Source organism: Dermochelys coriacea, chromosome 2, assembly GCF_009764565.3.
Source record: "Dermochelys coriacea isolate rDerCor1 chromosome 2, rDerCor1.pri.v4, whole genome shotgun sequence".
NCBI classification, from domain to species: Eukaryota; Metazoa; Chordata; order Testudines; family Dermochelyidae; genus Dermochelys; species Dermochelys coriacea.
The window spans coordinates 189,749,371-189,771,294 of NC_050069.1; the positions used below are offsets into that span (position 1 = coordinate 189,749,371).

A 21,924-nucleotide genomic window follows, 5' to 3' on the forward strand; every position below is an offset into this window, starting at 1 on the left:
CCTATCCGCCCCCACCCACTTCCCAACTGCCCCTCTTCAGAACCCCCAACCCATCTACCCTCCCCCACTCCTTGTCCCCTGACCACCCCCTCCCAGCACCCCGCCCCCCTGGTACCCCACACCCATCCAACCCCGCCCCGCTCCCTGTCCTCTGACACCTATCCATACCCCTCACCCCCTGACAGGCAACCCGGGTCTCCTACACCTATCCAACTCCCCCTGCTCCCTGTCCCCCAGACCCTTATCTACACCCCCGCCCCCTGACAGGCCCCCTGGGACTCCCAAGCCCTATCCAACCTCCATCTGTTCCCCAACCCCTGACCACCCCGCTCCAGAACCTCCGCCCCATCCAACCACTCCCTGTCCCCGACTGCTCCCTGGGACCCCCTACCCAACCTCCCCCCCCCACCCCTTTACTATGCCGCTCAGAGCGACAGGAGCTCGGAACCCCGCTGCCCAGACAGAACCAGCTGCGCTGCAGTGTGACTGCTGGGGAGGGAGAATAGCAGGAGTGGAGCTGGGGGCTAGCCTCCACGGTCAGGACAGTCTCACGGGCCACATAGTTTGCCCACCTCCGGTCTACACCATATTTGCAAAGGCCACCCCTACAGCAACCAGATCTGCTAGCACAGGCCCCTGGTCTCATGCAGAAGCCTGTTAAAGTCAAAGGAGGTGTTCTGAGGTCTGTGCTAGGAGATTCAGTTGCAATGGGCCTATAAATTAATAAGAATAATAAGGAATTGTATATAATATTTTCATTTATTCAGAACGGTTTCTGCAACAACTTGGTTTCAAAGCTGGCAAGTCCATATTTCACATTGTGAACTACAAACATGCGAAGTTCAGCAAACAGCTTCTGCAGTTTCCACACATAAGTAGCTATATATAAACTTTCCAGCCTGAATGATTTCTCCCTAGCTCAGCCTGTAGTAGGTGGCATAATGAATAAGATATTCCTATGTGTTATGAACCAGACACTAAACGAGAATGTCAAGGGGATTCAGAAATTCTAAAAGGAGAAATTTTAAATACACATCTTACCAATGTTCTTCTGGATTTCCATGACTAAATATTTCTCTGGTGCCTCACACTGGAAAGTAAAATCTTCTTTTACCCCAGCAGTTATCTTGAGTTCAAATTTGCATGTTTGACTGGTACAGATTTTACAGTACTTTAGTGGTGGAACAGAAGACCCTGGTTTAATTGTCACAGTGATGTTGTCCACAGCACGAAGAGATATTGCAAAAGAACCTGAAAAGAAAAAATAAATATGCTTCAGAGTAATCCGTATGTGAATATCAGATAATTTCCCCACACAGCTAAGGATGCTACATTTTTAAAGGTTTCAGAGTAGCAGCTGTGTTAATCTGTATCCGCAAAAAGAAAAGGAGGACTTGTGGCACCTTAGAGACTAACAAATTTATTTGAGCATAAGCTTTCCTGAGCTACAGCTCACTTCATCAGATGAATTCAGTGGAAAATACAGTGGGGAGATTTATATACACAGAACATGAAACAATGGGTGTTACCATACACACTGTAAGGAGAATGATCAGGTAAGGTGAGCTATTACCAGCAGGAGAGCGGGGGGCAAGAAACCTTTTGTAGTGATAATCAAAGTGGGCCATTTCCAGCAGTTGACAAGAACGTCTGAGGAACAGTGGCGGGGGGGGGGGGAAGGGAGGATAAACATGGGGAAATTGTTTTACTTTGTGTAATGACCCATCCACTCCCAGTCTTTATTCAAGCCTAAGTTAATTGTATCCAGTTTGAAAATTAATTCCAATTCAGCAGTCTCTCATTGGAGTCTGTTTTTGAAGGTTTTTTTTGTTGAAGAATTGCCACTTTTAGGTCTGTAATCGAGTGACCAAAGAGAGTGAAGTGTTCTCCCAATGGTTTTTGAATGGGTTTCAGAGTAGCAGCTGTGTTAGTCTGTATTCGCAAAAAAGAAAAAGGAGTACTTATGGCATATTTATGCTCAAATAAATTTGTTAGTCTCTAAGGTGCCACAAGTACTTCTTTTGGTTTTTGAATGTTATAATCTTGACATCTGATTTGTGTCCATTTATTCTTTTACATAGAGACTGTCCAATTTGGCCAATGTACATGGCAGAGGGGCATTGCTGGCACATGATGGTACATATCACATTGGTAGATGTGCAGGTGAACGAGCCTCTGATAGCGTGGCTGATGTGATTAGGCCCTATGATGGTGTCTCCTGAATAGATATGTGGACACAATTGGCAATGGGCTTTGTTGCAAGGATAAGTTGCTGGGTTAGCGGTTCTGTTGTGTGGTTGCTGGTGAGTATTTGCTTCAGGTTGTGGGGCTGTCTGTCTCCCATCACTCTCACAGATCTTGGGACTCCTTGTTGTTTTTGTGGATACAGACTAACACGGCTACCACCGGTACTTGAAACAGCATACTTATTCCTGCAACAAACCAGGACAGAACACAGACACTATGGTCTTTAACAGAGATCAAGCACCACGCTCTGTGATTCAGGAAAGCACATCTGTGTACATTGCTATTCACCAAGTCCCAGTAGGACTAACACACATCCTTCACTTTAAACACACGATTACTTAATGAGAACTTTGAAAATGCATTCCTGAATCAGCGCCCCAAAGCAGGAGCCTTTACCATCTTGAGATAGAAAGAGCTAATGCTATTGACCATGACACAGTAACAGGCTCTTATCTTTGCTGGGGCCAGCTACTAGAAATCTGCAGAGAGAGACACCTTAAGCCAGATCATCCCACAAACATCTCCTTAAGATAAAACTTTGAAGATATTATTGCTCTCCAAAATGGTTGAGAGCACAGTACAGGAACATCAGCAATGTCTTTACTGCAAACATTAGATTAGTATAATTTACTGAATCAAATGTCATCTTCTTTAGGACCTTAAAAAAAAGCTCAGATACAAACAAAAGTGCATCCAGTGATCCCAAAGTCACTTAACACTTTGGACAGAATAGCTTAGAAAATATACTAAAGAGCAGGCAGACAAGACTATATAAATTACTTCTATTGCGGTGCTTTGTAAACACCATGATCTTGACTCATACTGATCTGTCTTTGACTATGCTTTTCTCCACACGTCTCCTTATAAGAATAACCAAGAATTGTATATGCTGTTTGTAAGGAATGAATTTCCATGTACTGTAAATGCTGTTCGGTACGATGACTCACAGAATATTTAACAAGCAAGAAGAAATAAGAAGACAGTTACTCTTCATCTGCACAATGTCATACTGATTTTAGGATAGAAGGAGCCCTTAGCATAAAGGTGGGCAAACTACGGCCTGCAGGACCGTTCTGACCAGCCCTTGAGCTTCCAGCCAGGGAGACTAGTCCCTGGCCCCTCCCCTGCTGTCCTCCCTCCCCTGCAGCCTCAGCTTGCCACGCTGCCAGCATGGCATGGTGGCGTGTCTGGCTCTGGCTGGGCTGCACGGCTGCAAGCTCCTGCCGCTCTGAGCCGCGTGGTAAGGGGGTGAGGAACAGGGGGGTTGGATAGGGGGAGTCCCAGGAGGGGGCTGTCAGGGGACAAGGAGCAGGGGGGGTTGGATGGGTCGGGGGTTCTGAGGGGGGCATTCAGGGAGTGGGAAGTGGGAAGGGGTGGGAGCCAGGCTGTTTGGGGAGGCACAGCCTTCCCTACCCAGCCCTCCATACAGTTTCGCAACCCTGATGTGGCCCTTGGGTCAAAAAGTTTGACCACCCCAGCCTTAGCAGACCACCCAGTCCTGCCCTTGCATTGTGGAAGGATTGATTTAAGTGACTTCCTAAATCATCTCTGACAGACAGATGTCTAATATAGCCCTGGATTCCTCAAATGATGGCAATTCTGCAGCTACCATGGACAGTTTGTTCCACTGTCTAATTTTAAACCTAAATTTCCCCCACTGCCACTTAAGCTCATTACTTTTTGTTCTGGCCTGGGCTCTCATTAATTACCAAGAGAACGAGGATCAGTTATGTCCCTTTATTTCTCAGTAATGCCTTTCCTCAGTCTGAACACTCCCATCTCTGCCAGCCTTCCATTGTCAGTCTTATTTTTCCAGAGCCTTCATCCATTTCATTGCTCTGAACACTCTCCGATTTGTCTTATCATAATTTGTTTTAGACACAACCTCAACAGCAGCCCAACTACCAGTAGCAGCTTTGGAATTCTCACTCGATTTACAATGCAGTCTCCTTGTACTACATCCCAATGTAGCATTTGTTTATATTTGCAATAACAATGGGTAATGTTGTTGTGGAGAATAAATTTATACTGAAACAATAACTCTAAAATCTTTCTGTAGTACGTTACCGATTAGCCTTTATTTCACAAAGGTTTATTTCATTATACCTTCCTTAATGAACCTCTTTTACATTTGCCTTATTGAAGCTTGTTTTCTTGATTTTAATACTTTTATCGAGTTTATCTGTATTCTCCAATGAAATCTGCAATCCCTCCCAATTCCATCTGCAAGGCTGATTAGTGTTGCTGATGACTTGAAGGATATAGTGAAGATAAAATTAGCCACCTAACCAGATATGTTTTGTTTACAGTCCTTAACCTGCAGAGCAAGATATTAGTGACTTGACACCACACTATAGAACTAATGGGCCATTTGAAAATGACTGCTTGTCAAAATCAAACTAAACAAACCAAGACTGAAGTAGTACAAACAAGGATTCAGATCCCCTTTTTATCTTTTTTGCCACAAATACAGCAAAGAGCAGGATCAGTCTGAAGTATTCACTTACAAAGCAAACACGCTTTTGTTTACACTTACAATCTAAACATCCTACCGTACTTGTTTATTTTTCTGGTGGCAATCTTGGTCCTTTGGTAACTCAATGGCCTTTTTCAGTTTGGGCCTAATTTTAGCATCTAGTTTATTAGGGTTATAGGGTTCATATTTCAGGATGGAAAGCAGATTGCCTTCAGGAGGTCATTGTGACCATTAAGGCCCAAGTCCTGAAAAGATTTATAGAGTCCAGTGGGACTACTCACATCCTTAACTTTCAGCACAAGCAAAAGGCTTTGCAGAATAGGGGTCTACGCAGTTATGATTTGTAAAGTACTTTGCATGTTTCTTTAATTACATAGGTTTCAGCACTTGACTTTGAGAAATTTTTCAGAATGAGGATTATTAAAACTTTTAAGACACATTTTGGGTCTGTCAAGATAATTCGTTATTACAGAAGTTATCCTTTTACTCCAGGAAAACACTAAATTTTATTACATGTATAAAAAGGTAGGAAGTAGAGCCTGCAGCAGGACTAGGATCCCGCCGGTCCCCCAGGACCCACTACCATAAGAGCAGGAGTGGGTAAAATGTACTTTGTGGCAGGCAGGATTGGGTGGGCAAAAAACCTAGACTGCAGCAATTTGCAGGAAAACACTAAATCTCTCGTCAGTTTACCACATAAAAATTGTGTCTGAATTCCATTTATCTATTGTGACTAAGTTCCTCCTCTGCCTTGGTGAGTCCTGCGCTTATTGGCGGATTTGCTCGACTCAGAGGTTGACAGCAGCCCTCAGTTTGGCCACTTCCATGGCTCAAATCTGCTGTTCGCTCAGTTAGCCTCATCGCTGGCCAGAATGGGGAAAAGGAAGAAAACAATCCCCGCCATCTCTGCTGATCCACCTAGTGGATTGGGGAACAGGCCAGAGACCTTCTTCTCTGATGGGAGCCCACAGTCCAGTTCAACTCCTCCGGTATCAAGTAGGGAGTTGGGGGAATAGAGGGAACCCGGGCCTGCCCTCTATTCTGGGTTCCAGCCCAGGGCCCTGTGGATTGCCGCTGTCTACAGTGGCTCCTGGGCTACTTCCCCATGGCTTCCTCCCAACACCTTCTTTATTCTCACCACAGAACCTCCCTCCTGATGCCTGATAATGCTTGTACTTCTCAGTCTTCTAGTAGTATGCCTTCTCACTCTCAGCTTCTTGCACCTCTTGCTCCCAGCTCCTTGCATGCACCACAAACTGAAGTGAGCTCCTTTTTAAACCCAGGTGCCCTGATTAGCCTGCCATAATTGATTCTAGCAGCTTCTTGATTGGCTGCAGGTGTTCTAATGAACCTGTCTGCCTTAATTGTTTTCAGAAAGTTCCTGATTGTTCTGGAACCTTCCCTGTTACCTTACCCAAGGAAAAGGGACCTTCTTAACCTGGGGCTAATATAACTGCCTTCTATCACTCTCCTGTAGCCATCTAGTCTGACCCTGTCACACAGTGTAATAGATTAAAAAAGGGGGGGGGGGAAGAGTGGGTCAGGTAAAGTAGCATGGGGGACTCTGTTTCTTGAGGGATTAGCAGGATCTAAGGTTTTTGTGGGTGAGAGCAGAATAAAAATGCAAGAAACAATATGGGAGCAGGTGCGAGTGGAAGTAGGGTGGGATGGGAGTAGGATTTAAAAAATAGTCCCACGTAGGGCTCTCGGAGGAAGTGGTAGTTTAGTCACCATGCTAGGTCTGCGCTGCCTACGAGTTTTGTAAAGTATGCAGCACAAGACAAAAAAGTGAGTGCAGAGCAGCAGGATAAGGAAGTGTCAGACTGGCCCAACGAAAGGAACGCAACAAAGACATGTTTTCTCTGGTACCTAGAACCTTTACAAACATTAAGCCACCACATCAAACCTATTTTGTAATAAAATTACCCATGACTGAACTTTCTTATGCAACGTATCCCTAACCCTGTAGCCCACGAAAACTTATGCTCAGATAAATGTGTTAGTCTCTAAGGTGCCACAAGTACTCCGGTTCTTTTTGCGGATACAGACTGACAGGGCTGCTACTCTGAAAAATGAGAAGTTAGCATCCCAGAACTGGAATTTCAAGATTGGCATAAGTCTAACTGGGCTCTCCATTCCATGCACAGTCCTGCTACTCTCCCCCTCTGTTCTCTGGCTTTCAATATAGTGATTTTATAATATAGTCAGAGCCTTGTCCTTTCTGATTGGTGAAAATTACTACAGAAATACATGGACTTTTGTTGGCTGAGATTATCAGTGTTTGGCTACAGGGATGTGGGAGGGGTACAAGTAGCTCTCAAAGAAGCAATTGTGAGAACACTGCTCAAGGAACCAACTTCTGGAACTGACAGTCTGGCTATCAATGTATGTCCATTTCCCATTTTTGGGAGAGTCATGGAGAATCTTTTGGCAAGGCAGCTCAAGTGGATACCTGAGTTTTCAGATTTCCTTTAAAAGGAGAATCTGGCTATAGGCTTAGTTATAAGGTGGAAACTGCACAAGCTGAGGCATCTCTTTCAAGTAATGGATGAGGTGTCCATGCTGATTCTTTTAGATCAGTTAGCAGCTGTTGATATTGTTGTTTAAAAGGCTTTCTTGACTCGCTTGCAAACTCTAGCAGAAGCAGACTGAGTTGCTCAAATGGTTCTATTGGTTTAAAAAAAAAAAAAAAGTCCAAATGGTAGCCGTGGGCAATTGTCCCTCTGGTTTGAGCATTCTCTCCTATAGGATAACATAGTAGTCCATATTGTAATCCCATGTGTACATGGGGAACCTGGGAGGGTTAGTGATAAGACATGGGATGTGATGCACTCAGAATGCTATTGACAACTGGCTCTATTTCCATCATACCTACTGGGCCAGAGAAGTGGAAAAAATCCTTATGTCTTTATGAACTTGGGGCCTGGATGAGGGCTAACAGGCTGCAATTTAATCTGGACAAGACACGTTGTCACGGGTTCCGTCACAGAGAACCCCTGGGGACTGTCACCTGACGTGCTGATTACACCTCTGAGCTCATTTTCCCTGCCAGCTTGGGACTCCAGAACCCTGCCTTGTTGAGCCAGACACGCTAGTCTGCTGCAACACAGATCCAGGTCTGGTCCATGCCCCCAAAGCTGCAGACTTTAATTAAAAACTGCTCAGCAGGTTTCCTATCTCCAACACTCAGACACCCACCTCCCAATGGGATCCAAACCCTAAATACATCTGTTTTACTCTGTATAAAGCATATACAGGGTAAACTCATAAATTATCAGCCCTCTATAACACTGATAGATATGCACAGCTGTTTGCTCCCCCAGGTATTAATCACTTACCCTGGGTTCATTAATAAATAAATGTGATTTTATTAAATACAAAATGTAGGATTTAAGGGGTTTCAAGTAATAACAGACAGAACAAAGTAAGTCACCAAGCAAAATAAAGCAAAAACATGCAAGTCTAAGCCTAATACATTAAGAAACTGATTACAGGTACAATCTCACTCTCAGAGATGTTCCAATAAGCTTCTTTCACAGACTAGACTCCTTTCTAGTCTGGGCCCAATCCTTTCCCCTGGTACAATCCTTGTTAGTTCCAGCAGACATCTTAGGTGGAAAGCAGAGGTGTTGTCATGACTGGCAGCTCCCTTTATTCTATTCCACCCCCTTTTATGGCTTTGGCACAAGGCAGGAATCTTTTGTCTCTCTGGGTCCACACCCCTCCTTCTAAATGGAAAAGCACCAGGTTTAAGATGGATTCCAGTATCAGATGACATGTTCACATGTCCTGTGAGACACCACCCTCCATTCTTCCAGGGCTGGCCTGCCGGTACCCATGAAGGTTTGCAAGTAAACAGAGCCATTTACAGGTCATTGATTCTGAAGCACCCTTAATGGATTCCACTTGATATGTTTATATCAGTAATACAAGTTTATATCTTATTCTCCTAACTCCAGACACAGAAATAATTTATGCAAACAAATAGGATGAATAAACTTAGTAGATCATAAGCTTTGTAATGATACCTTATAAGAGACCTTTTGCATGAAGCATATTCCAGTTACATCCTATTCACACTCATAAGCATATGTCCATAAAACATTATGGAGTGCAACATCACACACATAATATTGGTGAAAACAGATGGAAGAGCTGGCAGAAGTTATATAGCTGCCTCAAATTAAGGAATTGGACCATAACCTTAATACAGATGTACTTCTAAATTCTCGGCTATTTCTGAGTGCCCAGATAGCATGGCAATGGCCAACTGCTCTTTTCCACCCATGCCAGATGAGAAAAGTGTGACTTTTCCCACAGTCTGTACCTTATTACAATTATCTGCACATTGTTACCTTAAAGATTCGATTGCCATAATGCACTCTACTCAGGCCACATGTTGAGGCCATTTGGAAAATGAAGTTACTAATCAAGGAGCTAAATTCTGTAGTAAGTGGAGTTTCATTCTGGGAGCACAATTACACCAGTGTTCTGGAGTCTACTTTGGCTGCCAGTAAGTATCTGCATGGAGTTTAGTTCAAGATGTTGGTTAACTGAGATGTTACCTACCTCTGTGTGCTACACTGCTATAAGTGAGATCAGCTGAAGCACTTAAGCAGAAGTTCCCTAGATATAGAAGTGGGAGCAGCTGGAAGGTTGTTCCCAAGAGGTCCTTAAATTTGGAATGTACTCTTCCCATCCCCATTTCATCACAGCCAAGATCAACTTGTTTTCTGGGCACACTGCATATCCCATCTTTTCCCCCCTCAAGCTTTTGGATGGAGTTTATTTTCTTATCCTGATGTTTGTGGGGGCAGTATCAAAATGGGATGAGCAAATCCTTTATATTATATCATTTTGTACAGTATATTTAATGTGTGTAACTGGTGTCTAGAGCAGGGGTCGGCAACCTATGGCACGCATGCCAAAGATGGCATGCAAGCCAATTTTTAATGGCACGCTGCTGCCTGCTGGTCCCAGCTGCTGGTCCCACTCAGCCCGCTGTCAAACCCAGGCCAGCAGTGGGCTGAGTGGGGCCAGCGGCCGGGACCCTAGCAGGCAGCAGCGTGCCATTAAAAATCCTGCCCACCCCGGCCCGCTCTTCTCCGCTCCCCGTGGGGGCAGGGTGAAGAAGCTTGGTCCTGCCGGCTGCTGTTGCAGGGCAGGCAAGCTCCCCCCCTTCCCCTGGCATGCTGGGTTCCTGCCGCTCCTCTTCTCCCTCCCTGCTGCCGATCAGCTGATGGCCCTTGCGCAGGAGTGGGGGAAGCGGAGCTGCAGCATGCTTGCTGCTCCGGGGAGGAGGCAGAGAACAGGTGGGGAAGTGGGGTGGGATCAGGGCATATCCCCTCCAGCCCCCTGCCGTGAACTGCTCTGCCCCACGAACCTAGCCCACACCTCCCCACCCCCATGCCCTGACTCCTGCATCCTCCTCACACACTCCCAGCCCCGCCATGCCCTGACTCCTGCACCCCCCTCACACACCCTTATGCCCTGATTCTTGCACCCCACACATTCCCACCCCCACCCTGAGCACCAAACGGGAGCTCCTGTACCCTCCCCCTCAATTCCCACTTGCACTCTCGCACCAAATGGGAGCTGCCCAGGTAAGCACTCCATACCCAAACCTCCTGCCCCAACCCTGAGCCCCCTCCCTCATTCTAGCTCCTGGCCAGACCCTACATCCCAACCCCCAGCCTGCTCCTTCACCCCCAGCCCCTGTGCTAAGTGCAGAGAGAGGGGAAGAGAATGAGCTAGAACCAGGGAGAAGGTAGGTACCCACTCTATGTGGGCAGGGCTGGGATCACAGACTGGCAGCGGGCTAAGCGGGGCCAGAAGCCGGGACCTTGGCTGGCAGGAGCCAGTGGATGGAACCTCAAACCAACAGTGGGCTTAGTGTCAGCAGGCTGAGCCGCTCAGCCCACTGCCAGTCTGGGGTCCCGGTCACAGGTCCCGCTCAGCCTGCTGCTGGCCTAGGTGAACAGAACCCAAGGCTGGCGGCGTAAGATCAGCATTTTAATTTAATTTTAAATGAAGCTTCTTAAACATTTTGAAAACCTGGTTTACTTTACATACAACAATAGTTTAGTTATATAATATATAGACCTATAGAGAGAGACCTTCTAAAAAATGTTAAAATGTATTACTGGCACGCAAAACCTTAAATTAAAGTGAATAAATGAAGACTCGGCACACCACTTCTGAAAGGTTGCTGACTCCTAGTCTAGAGCATTACATTTACAAAACACTTCCAGCACAAGTCTTAAGACATAAATTCAAATGGTGTTAATGCCTTTGGAGATCTCAGAATAATCTTGTCTACGAAATCCACAGGAGATCATCAGAGGAAGCTTCTAAAGGTTTCCTCAAGAGATGAAGCCTTCCTGCTGTGTAGTTTCCAAGTATTCAGGTAGCAAATCCCCCGTTTTCCTTTTATTCCCTCAAGTGTTCCTTTAAGGAAGGGCACACAAATTGCCTCCTATTGATCTACTGCATCAGTTTAGAGTTTCTGCATACATTTTTATGTTACATGTATCCCACAGACTCAGCGTGAGATCCGGACTATTGCTCCCACCCCTTTATACCATGTAAGAGGTCCATAATGATGTAAAGGGGCCCAGAAGCCCTATTTCCCACCAGTGGAGGATTCCCTCAGTGCAGGAACTGAGGAAGACAGCTGTAAGGCTGCTTTCCAAGGACCCTCTCAAGTCCTGGAGATGGGAATGTGCTGGGAGTGGGGATGGGGGCAGACCACAGCCTGTGGCAATGCTGAAATACTGGGCAGTCCAAGTAGGCTGCCGTAAACATAGGCCTTGTCTACCCTTGAAAAGGTTTGCTGGTACAGTTATACCAGCATCTCCTGTAGAGAAACAGTTTATACCGAATGGAGAAACCTGTACTGGCAAAAGTACTGAAATAACTACATCTACACTAGGGCTTTTGCTAGCATTATTATGTTGGTCTGGGACCAACTTTTAACTATAGACCAGGCCTTATACAGGTCCTCAGGATTCCCAAAGCTATGCCAAGGATCTCTCCAGCTCCTAGGGCAGACCAGGATTGGGAGGGCACAATGGTGGCTAAAACCACCATAGTCCGTCCCCTCTCTGCCTAGCCTGGAAGGTCGAGCACTAATTTTGCATGAATTATACATGATCAGTCCCAAACAGAATCATTAGGGATATACAAGCTGCAATACTGAACTTGTTAGAACATGAAAAGATACAGCACACACATACCGCCCTCCCCTCTCTGTTCTAAGGTTGTCTCATTTCTCAAAAAGAAAAGGAGTACTTGTGGCTCCTTAGAGACTAACAAATTTATTTGAGCATAAGCTTTCGTGAGCTACAGCTCACTTCATCGGATGCATTCGGTGGAAAATACAGTGGGGAGATTTATATACACACACAGAGAACATGAAACAAAATTTGTTAGTCTCTAAGGTGCCACAAGTACTCCTTTTCTTTTTGCGAATACAGACTAACACGGTTGCTACTCTGAAACCTCTCATTTCTCAGTAACCTGAAGAAGCAGGTTAATAGTTGGCATTTTGGTGTTACTCACTTCAAGAAGCAGGTATTTACTTTTCTATATTTCTTCTCTCATTTCCTCTCCTCTCTCCTTACTATTTATAGATGCCACAGTAGTTATCTGCCGAAATCATTAAAATTCAAATCTATACACAGGTACACTGATGTGAACTACATCTGCCAGCAGCTAGGTCAAAGGTTTCCTACCACATGCAAAATTCCTGCTAACAAGACATCTGACAGTGTCTGGTTTGACATGATCTGCACACATACCCTTTGGTTTTCATATAGTGGTAACAGTCTGTCCACCTCTAGACAAACACAGCTCCAAAAAACATCACATTTAGTAATGTTTCCAAGACATGCTGACTTTGCAGAAACCTCTTTCTTTTCATGTACGGTCTTATTATTCTCTGATTTTTCATTTAAATCGAGTCATTGAGGAGGGGGGAAAAGCTTATTTCCTGGTAGTATTTTTTTCAAATTTTATTATTTTACTTAGATCTGTCAAAAGAGTTTATGAATTCTGACACCTAAAGAACCACCCAACTCTAACATTCTTGCCCCCTTAGTGGGCAGAGGCCTATAGTTATGACTACTAATTCATGTATACTAGTGTTGGTGGAGTTGAACTGGTAAAACAAAACAGAGTTTGGGCCTCATTGGTTCCAAGGGTCCCAGCAAAGAGTCGTTCCTCAGGTTGTAAATCCAACATTTCATGTTGGAGACAAATTAAGGTAAAATTGTTCAACTCTCTTTAGGATGGGGTGATGTTTTGTTTTGTTTTTTCTTTTAAACACACACACACTTTTCTACTAAAAATGAAAAAGCAAGCCAAGTTGATGAAAGCCAGCCTTGATGAAGCATGGTTTTCTGTTGTGTCTTAACCCCCAGCTGTCACCTCTTTATGGGTGGGAACCCACTTCCCTCTGTCTCCAGATAGGGGATTTAGGCTTGCAGTCGTCCTCTAATTCAAAGATAGAGATAACATTTATGGATACATAAGTTTATGAATATTCTCTGGGCCCCATAGTGCCATAGTTCCATGCTTCCAAGGTTTCATATCTGTCACACCTTACACAACAAATACTTACAGATTATGACAAAAATGAAAATAGGAGGCGTTTTCCAATTTGGACAGCCTGCCTCCTTCTCCCCTTCCCCCAGTCACATAGAAGAATGCCACACAATTTACAAGCTGTAAGATTCTACTTACTGCAATGTGTTCTCCTGCACACAGCCACTTTCCTCCTAACACTGCTGTCAACAGTTTGCAACTGACTAGAGTTGTGAATGAGGTACCACTCATAAGAAAAGGAAGTATTAGCATATTTTTTGCAGCACCATCATCAAGCACCAGACTACTCCCATTGTAAAAAAACGTTGTTTGTTAATTCATAATGTGAGGGAAATGCTCCTGTTGATGTTCTCACGTGAGGTCACACAAACTGAATTTCTCTGAAAAAAGAAAAGGAGCACTTATGGCACCTTAGAGACTAACAAATTTATTTGAGCATAAGCTTTCCTGAGCTACAGCTTACTTCATCGGATGCATTCAGTGGAAAATACAGTGGGGAGATTTATATACACAGAGAACATGAAACAATGGGTGTTACCATACACACTGTAAGGAGAGTGATCACTTAAAATGAGCTATTACCAGCAGGAAGAAAACCTTTTGTGGTGATAATCAAGGTGGGCCATTTCCAGCAGTTGACAAGAATGTCTGAGGAACAGTGGGGGGTGGGAAACAACATGGGGAAATAGTTTTACTTTGTGTAATGACCCAGCCACTCCCAGTCTCTATTTAAGCCTAAATTAATTGTATGCAGTTTGCAAATTAATTCCAATTCAGCAGTCTCTGCAGTGAGATACACACTGCCAAAAGCTGTCTATAAAGTTTAGAGTATTAATACACACTTTCACCGCCCCTTTCCCATTTTATCCTTCAAACTGTCTCCACATTATTGATGCCTCCCAGGCAGAAAAGGTTTTACTAAAGAAAATACAGTCTAGAAGTCGGGGCGGGGGGAGAATGCACATTTCCTGGTGATATGTTACTACCAGGAGGGAGGGAAAAAATAAGGTATATGCTTCATAGATTATTAGGCCAGAAAGACCATTGTGATCATCCAGTCTGACCTTCTGCATAATACAGGCTGTAACACTTCCATGAATTATTTCCTGTCTGAACTAGAGCTATCTTGATTTTTTTTTTATTAAAGTAAAACTATTCCCTAAACCCATCCTAATTTCTGAAGAGAAAAACTAAATATTCTAGACTATAGTATGTAGCATGCACACACACATATACACCATTTATGCTCTTAGAAAGAAAGATCTCCATCAGGGAAGAAAATGTTTTTTCAAACTGGAAACAATCCAACTCCCACTGACTTTAATGAGAGCAGAAAAAAGGCTATTATCTATATACTGTCACTGATAAAGAAGAACAAGAAAGCCTATAAGCTAGTATCCTTTTCTGAAGGGAAAAACTACATATAGCAGTCTTGTAGCCTCAGTTTCATAGATACCACTCAGATCAATCAATTGAGGAGAAAAAATTAATTGCAGCATAAGGATGAGGGGAGGAGAACTATACCAGCAATATTTAAAATTTCACTGTTATATTAAGTGAACTCACAAAGACCAAAATTACAAATGCAGATTAAGTCCCAAAAGGATTTAAGACCTGTTTTAATGCCATTCATTCATACTTTGACAATGGCACAAAATTATGCTTAATTATATTATTAGTGCTTCAAAGTAAATGTTCCTAAATTGGACTCGAAGTTAGCAGCCTGATTTTCAAATTAGATTCCCATTTTTGTGGATATCTGTATCTGTATTTTCCCCATTTATAATTCATTCATACTTTTTCCTGGTAATTTACTGCAAGCACAAAACTGCATCTGAAAAATACAGAGGCTGCTTTGAAAATAATTAGAACAATGCATGTTAAATGAATGAGTGGTACAGGATCCTGATAGGAAGACCAAGAAAGGTGTAATTGCATAGAGGGGCCCTTTAACATGATATGTGTTGGGGAGGAGTGGGGGGGACAAGAGAATCTTCTTAAGGTGGCAAAAAATAATTTTAAACATGGGCAGCAACAAAATCCATAGCTCTCCCAGGGGAGTTTTAGCAGGAAGAGCTTGATCAGTTCCAGGAGAGAGAGATTTCAGAGTAGCAGCCGTGTTAGTCTGTATTCGCAAAAAGAAAAGGAGTACTTGTGGCACCTTAGAGACTAACAAATTTATTAGAGCATAAGCTTTCGTGAGCTACAGCTCACTTCATCGGATGCATCCGATGAAGTGAGCTGTAGCTCACGAAAGCTTATGCTCTAATAAATTTGTTAGTCTCTAAGGTGCCACAAGTACTCCTTTTCTTTTTAGGAGAGAGAGAGATTCCTTCTAATTAAACCCATGAATGGTGCTGATGGCACCCCAGAGGACTTGCAATCAGCCATACTTGACAGGAATGAGCATCACCATGATGTAGACACCTTTGCTTCTTGATTTACACTTCAGTTTAGTTTTATAAAACAATTTAGCTAAAGGAAATGATGTGATTGTAATTCCAGCCATATATCAGTGAAGATTCCATGAGAATGCCCACTTTGCAACTTTTTCCTCTGTATGAATACTGTGGCCTCCCAATTGTAGTTTGATGAGGCCTGGCCTACACTAAAAAGTTAGGTCAAACTAGTGACGTCACTCAGGGGTGTGAAAAATCCACACTCCTGAGCAATATAGGTAAACTGACCTAACCCCTGCTGTAGACAGCGCTAGGTTGACAGAAGAATTCTTCCACTGACCTAGCTGCTGCCTCTCAGAGAGGTGCCTCTCAGCAGCTGCACAGCTGTAAAGTTTCAACTGTAGACAGGCCCATAGAGAAAAAGATAGGTCGAAGTGAGGGGGATGGGTGGGTGTCAGAAGGCAAAGCATTAAGAAGTGTTTTGAAATATGCAGTTATTTGTATGAAAGATTCCGTGTATTGAGTGTTCTGAATCACGAAAAGAAAATTCCATTCAAAGATGACTCATTCACATGAACACGTAATAACTCAAAACAGGGGAAAGAATTACATTCCAGCTGTGGTGATTTTAAGGCAAAGAGGGAGAAATAAAAACACAAAGAAAAAGAATGTTCTATTCTATTTTCAGTGCCCAAGACCAGGCAAGAATTTCTTAAAGGTGAAGAATCCCTTTCCTCCTTAGTAACCTGCTTCTGGATTGAGGAGTCATTCCATATAACTACAGACTGTAAATCCAAAACTGAAGTTAAAAAATGGTCAGAAAGTGTTTTATTTTTGCTCCCCATAGAAAGTTTTGATTTTTTTTATTGAAATATTTCATCCAGAAATAGAAATATTTCAATTCAGAAATGCTGTATTGATGCCTCTGGGAAACTGTAATTTGGGTGTGTCATGCTCCCATTCCCCTCCATAGGCTGAGCTTCCTGGCTGGACTGCATCTCCTATGATGCACCATGAACACCAAACCCTGGCTGTGGTGCATCATGGGAGATGCAGTCCAATAGGCAGTACAGTCCATACAAAAGAATGAGAACATGATGCAACCGAACTAACACTCCTATGAAGCCCTACAGTAGCATATCCAAATTGAAATATTTCAGTTTTTGGCATTCAGTTTTTACATCATTTAAAAAAAAATCCACAAAAGGCGGACAATTTTCTTAAAATGTTGTTTAATCAAAAACCCAGTTTTCCCGAAAACTGTTTCGATGGAAAATTTTCAGCCAGCCTGAGTAAATATATTTTGTACTATCTAGTAAAGGATTTCCAAGAAACATACAACCATTACTGATCTTCATTACACTCCTGTTAAGTAGATAATCATCCTCGTTTTACAGACTGAGAAACACAGTGGTTCCATGAGTTATCCAAGGTCATACCATCAGCAGCAGTCAAGAAAAAGAACCTATATTTCTGGACTTCTAGACCTGCACTCGAAGCACTGAACTATGCCTCTGTACAAACAAATCATATTTTGTGAAATCAAAAATAGACTAGTTGTCCTTTTCCTTACCTCACCCTCCAGTCTCTAATTTATCCTGCCCCAACAATTCCCCATATGCACAATTTTACTCTAGAATGTTGTTTGCTACCACTCTAAGACAATTGTATACTATGCACATGTTATTTTATATTCTAATTACAGAAAAGGCTTTTAGAATTCAAAGATCAAATTAAATTGGGGACAGAGGCAGCAACCAGAACTCCCATTTCAGATAACAAACCAGTTTCCTCTCTCACAGCTTGGTTCTGCTAATCACCAAACAGACTTGGAGGACTCAATTCCCACTGCTTTGCAGCATTAGTCGTCATTTACTCCTGCATAAAGTAGGCGTAAAACAATAGCAGCAGTGCGAGTGAATGGATAATTCTGATCTGGATGTTTTTTACCCACTCAGTACAGGCAAATATAGGGTATAAGGGAAGAAGAGGTGACAACAGAGGAAATATGAAATTTGAATGAAGTTTAAAAGTTATGTGGTGTGTAAGAGAGAACCAGAGGAAAGACACAAAGCGGGTGGTGGCACAGCCAAATTAGTAGGTGAGAGACAGTTTCAATAACCGCATTTTGGTTGGTTCAGAGGGAGCAACGTATATACCAGGGAGACCAGAAAGGAGGAAGTTTGTTCTCCCAGAAGGTTAACAGGGTGCCCTACATGTCAATGAAGATCCACAGTGTCATGTGCCAAAAATATACCATGATTTAAAGATTTATTAGCTCCTGAGAGGCCTTAGGGATGCTTGGATTTTCTCCCTTTTACAAAGAAAGAGCTCAGTTTCATATATGTTTCTTTTCTAAAGAAGTGTGCCCTATAGAGGTTTTGCTTTATCATCCTTTGAAGAGACTTGGGTGTATAGTTATTCTTTGATACTTATGGGCTATGCTCACAAATCCTTCCACACAGATGAAAATATATCATTTGGAAATTTTAGACTAGACAATTTAAAAGCTTAATCACAATGCTGTCTGGTTATTTAGTCAACATTTAGCTATGCTTACCTGGCTCAAAGCCATGATTATCCTGAATAATATAGCCTATCCCTCCTCAAGGTAGTGGAAGTAATAGGCATGAATTTCAGATCACACTGTACAGACACTGTATTTTTTCCATATTCAAACTTTGCAATTGTTTTGCATGGAAGGTGAATCCAATTATCAAGGCCGATAATACTAGAAGTAAGCTCCACAGCTTTTTTCTACGTTTGTGGATGTGCACGCAGATCATGCTATATCTCTGCTCTTCCTACTCCATTCTTACAAGCAGACTGTCTTTGGAAAATTACAAAAATTGAGTCTAAATTTCTTCAGTGTTATAGGACAGAACTTAATAAAATTTGTAATGAGAGATAATTGGTGGTACTGGTTAATATCAAGCATCCCAGTAGAGCAATACAACTTTTGGGCACAACTCTGCAACCCTTACTTATGGGAGCAATTCCCTTTCCCTTCCCTCTGTCTGGATGGAAGGCTTCACTGAGACTTCTTGTGAGAGTAAGGGTTGCAGGATCAGAAAATGTCTCTCTCCCTATACTGTACTTAAGAAATCAAGACATTTTCAGGTAAGATTAAAAACAATGTGTTCTCCTTTCAATACATTATTGTTGAAATTATGTCCTAGAATGCCAGAACGCAGTTTGAGGCATTTATGGAACTTGTTCATCTCAAAACTCAGAGTCACCCTAAATAAAAAAATGCCACCGTAATTCTGGCAACTCACTGCCAATACTGCACATCAAACTTTCATAGGGTTTGTTAGTGTTTACATACATCAGGGCAAATATAGCTCCCATTGTGGGGTAGTACAAAGAAAGCTAAGAAAAGATAAGAACTGTATGCAGTTAAAGCTCTAAATTACAAAAGCTTTTTGAAAAGTGGAAGTATTAAAATACTTCTCATTTTAAAAAGAGTAGAGTTGAGTTATATGTGGACAAATTACTTCCGATTTAGAACATCTGAAAGAGTTTTTAAGAGAGAAGCATGGAAGTTTATGGGATTCTAGATATGAAGGCAACAGTTTTTAAAATTAAAATACTATGCAGTTATTCAATTATGAATCTAGTTTTGAAGTATCCCAAGTTAAAACTAACTTCACTCTTATTTTAGGCCACTGTGTCTACAATTTTCACTGTATCTTGACTGAAGGCTAAAACCAACAGCTTTTCTCAGAAAGAAAAGGAGTACTTGTGGCACCTTAGAGACTAACAAATTTATTAGAGCATAAGCTTTCGTGATGCATCCGATGAAGTGAGCTGTAGCTCACGAAAGCTTATGCTCTAATAAATTTGTTAGTCTCTAAGGTGCCACAAGTCCTCCTTTTCTTTTTGCGAATACAGACTAACACGGCTGCTACTCTGAAACCAGCTTTTCTCAGGTCACTGCAACACATTAGCGCAGCCATATGAAATAAGGGCAAAGCAGGGAGCAACCAGCTTCCTTATACAAATTACCGGCGTGCGTCATTAGCGTCTAGATGAGATCTTAATGTATTATTTTAAAAATGAGCATGCAATGAATAGCTTTTCTGTCTGCATGAAACACATAGGCAAGAGTCAGATTCCAACAGGATGGACAATTTCACCAAGGCACCAAGCGCTGTCCCCCCCCCCCCCCGCACCACCCCCTTAAGAAAGTTGGCCCTGCCTCGGCCACAAAAAATAAAACATTTGCAAAGGGAGATGCACATAAAAGCGACTCGTGAGCCTCCTTTCCAAACACAGTTGTAAATTACGTCCAAGAAGGCCAGACCGAAAGTAACTGAGCAGTCCTTCCTCCACTGAGACGTGTACGAACGAACAGACTCCGGCGAGGGAAAAGCAAGAACCGGGGGCGGGGGCGGGGGGTTAAAGTCATGCCTGGTGCAAGCCCAGGCCCCCAGCCATCAGAGCTGAATGCTGGCTTTGTAGACTAGTTCCAAGGCCAAGGGGCAAGCTGGCGCAGGCAATATCTTTTATTGGGCCAACTTTCGTTGGCGAGAGACAAGCTTTGGAGCCACCCAGAGGGCCCAAGACAGAGCTCCGGGAAACGCGCCTCTCCCGCCGACAGAAGTCGGCCCAATACAAGATCTTCCCTCCCCCACCTTGTCCGTCCAGTAGCCCGGCACCCGCAGCACGGCAAGCAGCCGGGCGGACGCCTCAGGCAGGCGAGCAAAAGGCTGAAGCCCCGAGGCGCCCTGCATGGAGCCCAGCCCCCCTTCCCGGGGACGGCTCGCGGCGGGCGCTCGCTGGCCGCCCGCGCCAGGGGGCTCTGCCCTGGAGCTTCCCGCGCCCCTCGCCGCTTACCTGCCCGCTGCAGGAGCTGAGCCGCGGCCAGCAGGAGCCCGGCCGCCAGCGCCACGGAGCGGCCCCCGGCCATCTCCCAGCAGCAGCAGCAGGCTGCTCCTCCTCGGGGCCCCCGGCTGCCACGGGCGCCCTGCTGCGCTTCCCGCCTGGCCCTGTACCTGCGAGACAGCAGCTAGCCCCAGCTCCTCCCCGCGGGCTCCAGGTGAAACCCCGCCTCTTCCTCCCGGGCGCGGGAGGAGCCGCCGCTCACCAGCCGGGAGCGGGCACGGCGGCTGTCATTAGTCACTGTTCCGCCCCAAGGGCTCCACGCGCCGCCCTGCCCAGCACGGGAGGGCAGCCACCTCTGGCGCGGAGGGCGGCCGCTGTTGGACGGCGCGCATCCCCTGCGGTAGGATGCGAAGAGGGGAAGGATACTGAGCCCCGCTGAAACGATGGAGGGAGGCGGGTTAGTTTGGCGGAAGAGAGTTACCCCGGCTGGAACTGGGCCAGGCGGAAGGCTGCCCTTTTGAATGACAGCTGCCACTGGATACCTCAGGACATCGCTGAAATCTGGGCAGCACCGTGGACTCCCCCCACTTGGAGGTGCCCCCCTGAAAGTCTCCCTCCGGGGAGACTTGTCTTCTGCCCTCTCCCCGTGCATTGTAAATCTGTGTCCTAAGGATAGGAGAAGGGCATCACTCACACTGAAGTTTAGCCCAAGGTGCAGATTGTCTTGAACAGCCTCTGTATGTTAGTAAAAAGAAAAGGAGGACTTGTGGCACCTTAGAGACTAACAAATTTATCTGAGCATAAGCTTTCGTGAGCTACAGCTCACTGCATCGGATGCATCGGATGCTGTAGCTCACGAAAGCTTATGCTCTAATAAATTTGTTAGTCTCTAAGGTGCCACAAGTCCTCCTTTTCTTTTTGCGAATACAGACTAACACGGCTGCTACTCTGAAACCTATATGTTAGTAATTATTCTTGGCACTTATCTATCCCTTTTCATTTTCGAACGATTTACAAACATTAACTAATTAATCTTCATGGCACCCCCATTAGAAGTAGCTAAGCATTACCCCCATTTGGCAGATGGGGGACTAAGGCAGAGTTTTAGTCACTTGCCCAAGGCTGCACAGCTAGCCATTGGCAGAACCAAGAAGACTTGCTGGCTCCCCTAGACCTGTACTCAGATTTACTAGAAGTTACCTGCCTTTTCCCCAGAGGACTGTACAAGAGACTTGAGATCATCTAAAAGTTCTTAGGCGTTCCTGATGAATTCTGGAGGGTCATTGGGCTGATGTGCTAGTATCTAGGCTTGTTTTTAATTTTTCTGAAGGTTCAATGGGAAGCTTTGAGTATTGCTTTGCTCCTTTAAAT

The 21,924-nt window shown here is 44.1% G+C and overlaps 1 protein-coding gene across 2 annotated transcripts in view; it reads right to left on the reverse strand.

Annotated features, from left to right (window-relative positions):
* CDCP1 (CUB domain containing protein 1) overlaps positions 1-21,077 on the reverse strand; it is a 48,014-nt gene extending 26,937 nt beyond the window's left edge. Inside the window, exons 1-2 of one of the 2 annotated variants that reach the window (XM_038392774.2) lie at positions 20,566-21,077; positions 1,042-1,251 (exon numbers count right to left, since the gene is read on the reverse strand). In XM_038392774.2, coding sequence (XP_038248702.1) covers positions 1,042-1,251; positions 20,566-20,638 — 283 coding nt within the window. In that variant the 5' untranslated portion in view covers positions 20,639-21,077. The remainder of the gene's footprint in view (positions 1-1,041; positions 1,252-20,565) is intronic. The other variant, XM_038392776.2, reaches the window with a different exon arrangement.
* Positions 21,078-21,924: the final 847 nt, after the last annotated feature.